Raw genomic sequence first — 12228 nt, 5'->3', positions numbered from 1 at the left:
GGAATGGACTACATTTTATGCTTCTGGATGACATTTTTTTTTTTGCATTTATTTTCTATTTCCTTTTTATGTAAAATCGCAATAATATAAATAATATAATAATAAATATTTAGAATTAATTTATAATAAATATAATTTTTATACAAAGAATGAAGCAAAAATTATGCACAAAATTCTTTAATGACATTTCTCCTGAATGAATTAAGTCACAAGTTTCTAAAAATTTGTTATACAAAGCTGTAATTACTTACTGCCTAATGACACAAAGCTCAGCTACTGTAGGTCCTGACTACAATGCACAGCTTTTAAAAACAGCTATATACAATTCACTTAATAAATATTATATAATTTTTGCACTATTGTTGTGTTAGCTGAGTTATGTACAACATACTTAGGTTTAAGAAATGCATTTATTATGTTTAAAAACTCTACTCATAAAGGACAGTATTTTTGGTACACAGCCACAACATAGACCTCTGTACCATTTATATGGCTCAGTCACAGAGGTCTCGGGTTAGCTGCAGTCTTTCTCGTTCCTCCTCTGTGAGAAGGTACTCCTCAATGTAATTGTAGAGTTCATCTGAGGTGGTGGGTTCAATAAAACGTTCCCGGTCCACACCAAGTTCATCAAGCAACACCATGTTGAAATATGATCGAGTGACCTGTAGCGCCTGCCTGTAATTAAGCCATACACAAAAGCATAACAGAGCTTCATTTGCCACTGACTAGAAGGAAATGTGCAAATTTTTTGTTTAATTAATAGTCATGGAGAAATAGTCAAGGAGAAAAACAGTGATACTATATATGTTTTTGTAACTAACCTGAGACCCTCTATGACCTCGGTATCGAGAATTTGATCTTTAATCCGGCCCACTTCTTGAGGTGGATTTCCTATCAATTCAATCACTGTCACATGCCGAAGATCCAGACCACATCCAGCGCTCTAAGAGATTAAGAATTGACATGATTTCCAATAGGAATGTCTTTGCATTTAAGATTTTTAAAGATTAAAGGTTATTGGTGCCTTAGAAGTAAAAGACCTGCAGCATGATGTTCTGAAGCTGGTAATACTGGTCAGTTACACTTGGCGTGGACACAATGAGGAGTCTCCTCTTCTCGTAGAACTGGTCAAGCAGGGCACCAGCAGACCTGATGTCAGTTTTGATCTGCATCACTAATAAAGTCACCATTTTTAGTAAATAATGCTTTACATTTAATCAACTGCAAAATGAGGAAACGTTTCTTCAAAGCATATCCTGTTACTGTATACGTGGCATGGTTATTAAAATTAAAATAAACATTAACATTAACTGGGAATTGGCAAAAACACATACAGAACCAGTCAAAAGTTTTTTAAGACACAATGGTCAACTGTTCTGGAAAAGGAAAAGTTCTTGCAAGAACAGTATTGTCAAATGCATTTGCAAAACCCATCATGCACCATGAAGAAGACCATCAAGAAGGCTCTCATGAAGACCATCCCAGGAAAACAAGACCAAAACTTAGCTTTGCTGCAGAGAAGTTAATTTAGATTTACCAGCCTCAAACATCAACAATTTACAGAACCTTTCATTAAAGGTGTTATAAAGGCTTAAGTAAGAGCATAAGTCACATCACAGACACAACTTAATATCAACTGTTCGAAGGAGGTTATTGCATATTTTAAAGTCATTCAGCATTGTTTTACAATGTAGAAAGAAATAAAAATGAGGAATATTGTGGAAATAAAAAGTGTGTCCAAACTTTTGACTGGTAGTGTAATGTAATTTTTTTTTAAAAAAGCACCTATCTCTGTTTTTCCTGGTAATTTAATCACTGGTTTATCACTTACACATGCACTCCGGGGCATCATCTGACCAGCTACGGTTAAACAAGCAGACTCGAGTGGAGATGCCACTCCTCTCATAACCAGCATCGCAGTGATAGTCGCAAGTAGCTCCATAATTATTTACGTCAGATGTGCAGCTCAAGTATCCATTCAAAGGGGCCTTCAGTACGGGACATCTCCTGACTGGAAAGGATAAAACAATAGCACAAAGCAAATATGTTAGAGTTTACAGAGACCATTTCAGAGAATATTGGTTTTTGAAATGTGTGTCTGGTTGTCAGTTCTGCAATAGTACCCTCAACCTGGACTGTAAACTTGCAGGTGGCCATGTTCCGGGCCTGGTCATAGACTTTGTAGCGAATTACATACTGCCCCTCACTAAATTCCGAACCTGATTCTGGTCCATTTCGTAAAATCCTGGAAAAGAAAGAAAAGCTTTAGGTTATTGGCTACTGAGTTTCAATTTAGGGAAGAAAGTATGCCATACATACTGCAGTGTTCGGTCAGCTGTGTCTGTGGATGTGGGACGTTCCCAGGACACTGTGGCAGTAAGTTTTCCTGGTTCTGCTACCTTAACTCTGGATAAAGGACATTTCAGTTTGGGGGGATCATGATCTGAAATAATTGAAGTTTGTCGCAACATTAACAACACTTTATTAAACTGAAGAAAAATGTAAAAAAATATAAAAAACATGCCTGTATTTCCTTGGTAATTTTTGAGCATGCCTTAGGCGACGGGTAAAATATAATAATTTCTTTTTGACATTAATATGCAACACCAACTGCTTAACCAAGTAATTTATTTACATATGCCCTGCATTATATAAGGATAATGTCCATTTTATTTATCCTGTTTACAATGAATTGATTGATTTTAACACCCAAATCACCTATTCATATCTTAATTACTGTTATCTATATTGTTATAATCACAACTTCTTTATACACAATTTAATGAAGGTTTTTTTTTATTTAGTAACCTAACAGCATAAGAGTAAAACTATCAAACAATGTGTACCAGCACAAGTAGGTTCTGCACCACTCCAGCGCCCTTCTTCCTGGCAAACACGATATCGGTCCCCTTCAATCTGGTAGCCTTGAAAGCACGAATAGTCACACCTGGAGTAAACCAGAAAGCTCTTGCTACAGATGTATGTACCATGCTGAATGTGAGGAAGCACATGGCAGCGCACCACTGAAAGGATTAGACAAAACAAACATTGATTATTATTATTATAAACACAACATCAGCAGAAAACTTTACTGAATTAATTAAAAAAAAAAATTAAAATGGAATTTAGATAGGGGTAAAACAATAGCTAGAGGAGGAGGTGTTGATAATTTTTTAGCTCAGCTTGCAAAACTGAGATTGAAGAATAATCCTGTAAAATCTCAGGCATAAAGTTAATGAGACATAAAAAGACTTGTCTCCAAGTGGATAATATAAGTTTGGGCATAACTAAAGAATACAGAGGTAAACTGGCAGTATTTATGCCAAGGATCACCTGTATGATTGGATCATTGTCCTTTTTTTTTCAGAAACAAAGAACGATGGGTTATGTTTTCAAGTAAACTGCACCAATGAGTTTAATATATTTAATTTATTTTACTGCTGTTGGTTGTTGGGGGAAAAAGTGTGTGTAACTGTTCTGCTCTTTGGTACTAAAGGTGCTTTTTGTATTGCCAGTTTAGTAATGTAGTACTTTAGTAGTTCAGAGCTGTAGTGCTATTTTTTTTCATATTAAAGTGCATCTGAGATGGACATGTGTGGACATAATCAGTTATGTTAGGACTCATAACAGCTACACATTTTTTAATTTTGCTACACAAACTTTGATCATGCTATTATATGTCTATATATGTTTTTGATTAGTTCTTGCATGACTTACAGTATATATACTGTACATATGCCACATATACACATGCTGGAATATCATGCTTTGCAATGGCCAAGTCACTTCCCTAACCTGATTCATCTGTGCAGGCTGAGCATGCATTTAATTTCCTTAAAAAAAACAGCTCAAGAACAAGCAGGAACTGAAGACAGCTGCAGGGCATGGCTTGGCAGAGCATTAGCAGAAAAGAACCCAGCATCTGAGGATGTGTAGTTTCAGACTTCATTGGCTTGCAGCCTAGGATCGAAAATGACAATTTAATTCATGATCATTAGTTTGTCTAATTACGTTGCTCCTTTAAAAAGAGGTGAATGGGAACAAAAATCATATTCATTATTTCATTTTCAACTCAAATATACTGTCATTTTAGAAATGATCAAATAAATTAGAAAACATATTGCACACTTTGTTTCACTGTCATTGAAAAGAATTCCTGTTGCTGTCAACATATCCAGTATAAGTGAGATAGTATACAATGTGTACTAAATAGTACAGTCTTGCCGATGCCAATATGGTGACCACAGTGATGTCTGCCTAATTATGACTGGGTTTAATATGGACACTATTAATTGAAATTGTAAGGAGTAGTCTTTTGGACATTAGGGTTCAAAGACCATATTTAAGAATTATAATTTTTATTTATTATTTATCTATATTTTTATATACTGTACTGTATGTGTTATAGCTTTTATATAACAGCACATTGTGCTATGGGTGTCCTAGGTCATACTCAAATCTTAGTATCACTAGTGAAAATTCCATTCAGGACAGCATACAGTGCTATAAAAAATATTCAGCCCCTTCCCGATTTCTTTCATGTATCTTATAATAAACTGTCTTCACACAAAATCAAACATAAAACAAGGGCAACGTCACTAAACACAAAATACAACTTTTAAATGGAAATTATATTTATTGAAAGTCAGGGTTTTTTTTTTTTTTTGCTTTTTTTTACACCAAACCTAATTGGTATGACATCATGTTTTGCTTTAATAAAAACAATTATTCATAAATTGATATTTTCTTAAGTTGCCTTATTTTATGTTAATGTTTTTTGAAGATCCGAGTTGCACACGAAAAGAAAAAGAAATCAGGAAGAGGTTGAATAATTTTCAATATTACTGTTTAATCCAGGGATAATATAAAAATACAGCTTAATAAAGAGAACTAAGAACTCAGCTAAGCATCAGCAGCAGTGATGACAAAAATATGCCTGTTTATAAAATAAAATTTGTATCAAGAGAGATTCTGAAGTCTGTAAGTGATATGCTAATGAAATAACATGAGAAATGAGAGAGAGCAGAGTTTGACTCTTCTAGAAGGAGGAATGGGGGCAAGATTAAGCAAGCAGAATGATGCATTAGATTTAAAGATAAGTACAGAAAGCTAGTTTGGCACCATTCCTCAGGTGTTTTAAGAAGCATATATTTTTTAATTAAAAGGAAACATGCATTTCCCTAATTTATTCATTTTAGAAGCTGATAAAGGTATCACAGAGCTTAACTGAACAAAAGACATTGAAGCACTAACAGTAAATATAATTATGGGTATGAAAAATGTAATGTGGAAATAAACTTCCTAGCCAAAAACATAAAACACCATTGGAGATTTGAAAGTACTGGAATTGAACCTTCCAATGGATGTTTACAACGTGAAAGGATCGTGATGAACCATCAACTTTTAAAAGAATGTGGTTTAAAAAAAAAAATCATGATTGGATAATGTACCTAATGTACTGAACGACCAGGTTATCAGATCAATGGATTTTTTTTTCTTGGATAGCATAGGCAGGACTCAATTTGTAAAAGACTTTTGGGAGAATAAGGATTCATTTTTACACAGTCAATTGGCCACCACAATACGTGAAGCACAAAAAAAAAGTAGATGTCAGGCAGCATATGACATTCAGGAGCAGAAGTGGCCTTGCAGTGGAGACCTTTGTGGAAACAAGTCTAGTGTTTAGATGAACCAGCTAATCAAATGCCAGAACTGGCACTAAAGCTAGAGACAATAGAGCCCTTATAAGGACTGATGATTATGCTGATTATATCTTGGAAACCAATAACTTTCCCACAATACAGACAGGAAGAATGACATTTAGACTTGTGGTTTACTTACTTCTGCAGTAAGCAGTTCCTGACCAGCGACGATTAGCCATGCACTGTACAGATGATCGACCCAGAAGTTTATATCCACGATCACAGGAAAGTGCACATCGTGTGCCGAATGAATTGCGATAGTTCCCACCTCGTGGGGAGGAGCATGTCATGTGTCCATTGTGTAGTTTAAGTGTTTGACACCAAAAGGGACCTGCCAAAAAAAGAGCAAATATTAGTGACTGTTCAGATATGGATTTAGTCAGGTCAGTGTTATTTATCCTAATGTTTGTTCCATATGTCTCTAGATGGACTCACTGTCTCATTAGCTTTTAAATGATTATTGGATCTACTGATTGAAAATGAGAAGTTTAGTAAATGCTAATAGACTAGTATTAGGGCAAGAATCATCTTGCCCTGTGCTCAATTTTTGTTTTCAGTGGAACAGAAGCAGCTTACAGGGCAATTAATTAATATGTTGCTTGGCTACTGTTTTGGGGTAATCTTGTTTTATAACAAATAATTAGAATATGAATGTAAAGACAAAATGTAAGATCAAACTGTGTGTCTATGATGTCCAAAACCTTTTTTGTTGGAATGGTGTCTCCATTTCAATGTTTCGAGTTTTTCTTTGATGAAGTTGGGCTGAATATTTTCCTTAAACCTGGTTAATTATATTAGTCCTTTTGAGAAACAAAGCTATAACATAAGTCAAGTGTGATAGGCTCCAGACTTAATATTATATGAAGCTTTTTTGTTATTGTCATCCTGCAAATTCTTTGGTTATGAGCCACTACTGGTGGGAAATGTCTGCAGGCAAAGGCATGAGTAAAAAAAAAAAAAATGCCCTTCGTTTATCTTCTATACCGCTTATCCTGCACAGGATCCCAAGGGCCTGGAGCCTATCCCAGGAGACAATGGGCACAATGCAGGGCACGCACACATACACATGCACACTTAGTCACATACTTTGAACAATTTGGGAATGCCAACTGGCATAATATGCATGTCTTTGGACTGTGGGAGGAAACCAGACGGCCATGAGGAAACCCTCCAAGCAAGGCAAGAACATGCAAACTCTGCGCACACAGACCGGAGGTGGGAAACAAACCTCGACCCTGGAGGTGTAAGGCCACAGTGCTAACCGCTACGGCACCATTTAATTTATTTAAAATTATCTGACCATGACTAAGCCAAAATAATTTGTTTGTATTTAAACATATATTTACAGAATATTTTCTATTTGTTACTTACGCTTATAGTCCAACTCTGGAGTGTAATGTGTATCTTCATGCACCTCGTTGCTGTTGTTGGGATACGTGGCCTCTGAGTCTGCGGATTAGTAATATTTATTTGAAGATTTGTTGGCTAAAGGTAACAGTAAAAATTACAGTGAGTGATAAAATCTAGGTTCTGGCAGTAAAGACTACAAGAGTATATACACTTCATTCAAAAATGGTGAAATAGTTAATAGATAATAAAAAAAAACGTATTAAATTATATAATTTTCACTTTGCTAAAAGCCATTCACTCCCTAGAATCTGGGAATGTTTTGCTAATACTTAAATGTCTTCTTTTTTCTGTTGATTTTACTTTTCCCTGTAACCGCTGTCTAACAATTGCCACCTACTGTGAATAATTACCATTTCAGCCCGAGACCAAGATATATTTTTTAAGCATACAAAAATATGAAATATTAAGCACCTTCGTTGATTTTTTTCACACAGTTGAATCTGTTTTGTGTACTGTATGCTAAGCTGTACTTTTAAGTTTGAATAATATTATATGTGAAAACACTGGACACATTTCATAAGTCAATACAGGAAGCATGGTTTGGCATCCTGCATTTTTGGGAGATTGCCTAAAGAAAGGACTTAGTTAGGGCCTGTGGAAATTTAACCCTAATGACTCTCCCAAACGTTCTGGGTGGGTGGGGGGGCATTGGCATTGTATATACAAGGGCAAAGTAAGTAAAAAAAACGTGTAGATGGTAGGCCATCGTGAAGGACAGCTTCACAGTACAGCTTTAATGCAATTTGGCAAAGGATCTACTATCCTGTGGGATTGAACTGGAGGTAAGAACACCCTTATTTCAAAAGACACTCCACACTCAACTGGTTTTGATGATGGTAGTGGAGAGCACTGACGAACATGTTGTACCAGGTATTCTCACATATTTAAGTTGAGATCCGCTAACATTATTTTATCAAACTATGCCTTCCTCATACCTTGGCGATAAGGACATTTTCATCCACACTTGTGCAATACAGGTTTTCTCTCAAATTCTAGTAGTCAATAACATGGTGCATTAATTCAGAAAGATCCTGACCTTGCTCCTGGCACTATCATTCATCTACGCAGGGGACGTGTATGTTTTGAGTGTTGTGACACATCAGTGATTTTGAGTTTCCAAACCAGCAAAAGTATGCCAAAATCTATTACCAAATCACTAAATGACTGGGGATTTTGTTCAAGACAGTAAATGTAGTGGATAGATTACAGATGTTGCCTCTACTACACAGAAAACTTTAGTTTGAACAAACACTTTTTCAGTGGTCTTAGCAGAAGGCCTATATTCCAGTTTTCCATGTTCTCAAGGACCTGGAAACATGCAGTGGTCTGACTGCAAGGTTCTAACATACCAAGACCCTGACGCATTCTGCATCATTGAGGCTCAGTCCATGCCAATAGTCTACCTTAGACTTACTACATTTATAATTATAGTGATTTGAGTTACTACAGTATTTTACTATCATACTTTAATGTATATTTTTACAATACGTACTTGCCATTTCTTTTTTGTGTGGTCTTTACTGTGCTTTTGTAGAATGATCTGCCAAACCGAAGGGTTAACAGGGATTGGTCACATCTGCTGTGCATGTCCACATACAGCAATTCGGCCAGATGGAAGTGACTAATTACAAGGAGTTGAGCTCTAAATAATATGGGAGGTATTGTTACAAAGACCACAGATGGACTAATGAGGCTATGCAGTCACTTCTATTAACACCTTACTCTCTAAACACAGGGGTCTGACTATAACCATGAGATGACATGTTGGTTATAGGTTTCTACGTGTGACTGACACAGATCATTTGAGTTGTTCTGCTTCAAACCAATTCGAAATGTGCATGCTTAAATGGCATGCAACTTTTCAGAGAGCAATAGACCAAAGTGCTAGAGTATCTTTTTTTTTTTGCCATTATTATCATTCACTTTGGTATTTTCTTCACTAAGATGGAGAGCTCCAGGCATTTCCTTGAAGCCCTCCACAAGAACAATTGGGGGTAAGTAGGAGAAACAAATGGATTCTTTTTTCTTTTTTTTCTATAAAAATGAAAGAAGTGAGATTACACTGGGAAATCTTTCAGTACTATGATGATGTTTTATATTTAACAGTTGGTGAAAATAAATTCAGTTTATAGCATAATATATAGCAAAACAGACTATTAATTTCCATTTGGTCAAATCAGCAGAATTAGGAAAGAACAGCTGTTTTTTATATCGCGCGAAGACAAAGTATGTCCCCTCAGGGTAGACATAAAGAGAAATGAGCGGAATAATTGCAACGTTTTGTTCGCTTTAGTTTCTTTTCACTGTTTTGATTAGTTCCTGTTTATATTAAATACGTATCTATTGGTATATACGTTTTGTTTTCACCATTTTACTCTCTGTTTCTGCGGTCGGAGAAACTCCTCCGTTCGCTCTCTAACTTACCTTCATGATTCAGTCCCAGAGCACGATACAGCGTAGACAATCCCAAAAGCAGAAGACATGCGAATGTCTTCATGTCCTCTCGCTGGTGGTGTGAGTGAAAAGAAAACCTACCCGTCCCAAAGGAAAAGACTGGAAGGTTCCCTGGGTGAACTAGAGACCCCAAGTGCAGGATGATAGTGATGTGCTTTAACGCTCAGTTCGGTTCAGTTCAGTCTCGGGTTTGTTTTAAAGAGTCGAATCAACACTAAAGCGAGTTTTGATTCAGTTGAATCATTAGGGAGAGGGGTTCCAGAAGACTCCGCATTTCCGTGCTACAACGGGCTTACAGCTAAATTATCTCACACTAGCACGCGTTAGCACGCAGAAAAGAGTTTTAAGAAATAGTTAGAAGGTTAAAGCTAAAAAAAATAGGCTGATCAGCTTGAATGTAATCCGTGAGGTTCTTATTTCAGGTTGAAGCCCACGTACAGTACATGTTCAGTCTGACTGTAACAAACATGAACCCCCTCACTGTAATTTCACAAGATTTTGTTTGGTGTAACAACTTTACATGGTATTGTTTTTTTACTGGATTGGCAGCTTAATATTAGGAAATTCTGCATAATTTACCCTAGTTCACAGCAAGATTCTACTGTCATTTCTTCTTTTTACAATCAATGTAAGATCATATTATGATCATATACAATCACATAAGATCATACAATCAAAGAAGATAATATAGAAACTTTATGTTTACACACCCTGTTTGATAATTAGAGAGTGCGAAATACAAAAAGTAGATCGGAAGTTTTGTCTTAAATTGACTCCGGCACGTTACAATTCACTTATACAACTTTAGCACTTTCAGCTGTGAAAACCTGTTCTTAAACATCGATTAACATACATAAAGTTAGACAGACACACAGACAGAAAATTTTCTGAGGCTGGTTTTGCATTCTCCAATATATGAATGCTCCAATTTATACAGTACAACCTGTTTTTTAGATAACAGGGGGGACTCAAAAGCCCAGTAATAGATCAGTTAAAAATTATAAATGAAAGATTTGCTTTGTGGTTTAATACTGCTTATTGTCTTTTCTGAGAAATTATACTTGACTGAAAGTATACCCTGATCAGCAATAACGTTTCAACGCAAAACTTTATGCCCAGTCATTATGCCCCATTTTCCCGAGCGTCCTATGGTTGATCATTTAGATTAGGGTCTAGGGAGTTTAAAGGCCAGGTTGGCAGTCTTGGGATATTTGCCCTGGGGTGCCCAGTTTACTGGTACTTTAAAATCAATAATCGATGTTAATGCGTTGATGTTATGTGGCCTTACTGTTATGGCCGATCAGCGTAAAGACGATTTCAAAATCTTATTTAATTAAAAGTGCACATATCCAATAACAACAAAAATTGTTTCACCATGCAATTTTATTTAACAAAAAGAAAAACACTAAACACTCTCTTAAGGCTAAGAGAAAAAAACATGTGGAAAATACTAAGTATCCCTTACTGCTTTCACAAGATTTAAGCTTGTATGAGTTTCCACCGTTATGCTGATGACATACAGTTATTTGTCTCAGCAAAGCCAGATGAGAAAAGCCAGGTTAATAAAGTTGAGCAATGTGTGAAGGACATAAAAGACTGGATGCTAATTAACTTCCTTCTGATTAAAACCGAAGTAATGGTACAAGGACAACATGCAGCTATAAGTAAGCTTTCTGATCACACAGTAACTCTGGATCGCTTTTCTGTTTCATCATGTACAACAGTAAAAGACCTAGGTGTAATTCTAGATTCTAGTCTTTTTATTGAGACTCACATAGATAATATTACCAGGATAGCATTCTTTTATCTTGAAAAATATTAAAAGTGCTATACAAATAAAATTGAATTAAATTGAAGTTGCAGCCAGGTTCTGCTGATCATCAGTAGATGTGCAGACCTCTATATATGATTAAGTTTTGGCAGTTTGCTGCTCTGGAGCAGAGGACAAGACATAAACAATGGTCTTAGAGAAGCAATTGCTGTACATAAATCTAGAAAGTGTTATAAAAATGTTTCCAAACAATTTGGAGTTCAATGTTCTACAGTGAGAAAATTTTTTTCCAATTAGAAAGCATTTAAGACAGCTTCCAGTCTTCCCAGAAGAGAACATCTCAGGACATTCAACCCAAGGTCAGACCACACAAGGCTCAGAAGAAAAAATAAGAAAAAAAACAAGAGCTACATGTTAGACCCTACAAGCCTCAATGAATATGTTAAATGTTAATGTCCATGACATCATAATAAGAAGACTGAACAAGTATGGTTTGTTTGGAAGGGTGCCAGGAGAAAGCTTCTTATGTCTAAAAAGAAAATGGAAGCACGACTGAAGTTCACAAAACTGCATCAGAAAAAAATCACAAAGCTTCTGGAACAATGTTCTATTGACAGATGAGGCCAAAGTGGAGGAAATTGGCGTTAATGCGCAGCACTGGATTTGGGGAAAAGCAAACAGCATTACAGCAGAAACATCTCATACCCACTGTCAAGCACATCGGTAAAGGGGTGATGATTTGGGCTTTTTTGCAGCCACAGGATTTGAGCACCTTGCAGTCAATAAGTTGACCATGAACTCCTCTGTATACCAGAGTTTTCCAGAGGCAAATGTAAGGCCATCTGTACGACAGCTAAAGTTTGGTCGGAATTGGATCATACAATAGGAAAA

General features: G+C 36.1%; 1 protein-coding gene across 1 annotated transcript; it reads right to left on the bottom strand.

The window, feature by feature from the left end:
- Positions 1-318: 318 nt before the first annotated feature.
- Positions 319-9776, bottom strand: srpx2 (sushi-repeat containing protein X-linked 2). Its single transcript, XM_053505289.1, has 10 exons — positions 9537-9776; positions 7074-7151; positions 5842-6033; positions 2847-3023; positions 2320-2443; positions 2124-2245; positions 1832-2011; positions 1041-1174; positions 822-943; positions 319-675 (listed from the first exon to the last, which is right to left on the bottom strand). Exons 1-10 carry the CDS (start codon positions 9607-9609, stop codon positions 495-497), a joined length of 1383 nt encoding a protein of 460 aa, XP_053361264.1. The 5' UTR covers positions 9610-9776; the 3' UTR covers positions 319-494.
- Positions 9777-12228: the final 2452 nt, after the last annotated feature.

Source organism: Clarias gariepinus, chromosome 10 (genome assembly GCF_024256425.1).
Source record: "Clarias gariepinus isolate MV-2021 ecotype Netherlands chromosome 10, CGAR_prim_01v2, whole genome shotgun sequence".
Classification (NCBI taxonomy): Eukaryota; Metazoa; Chordata; class Actinopteri; order Siluriformes; family Clariidae; genus Clarias; species Clarias gariepinus.
This window is presented reverse-complemented; position numbering and strand designations above follow the sequence as displayed.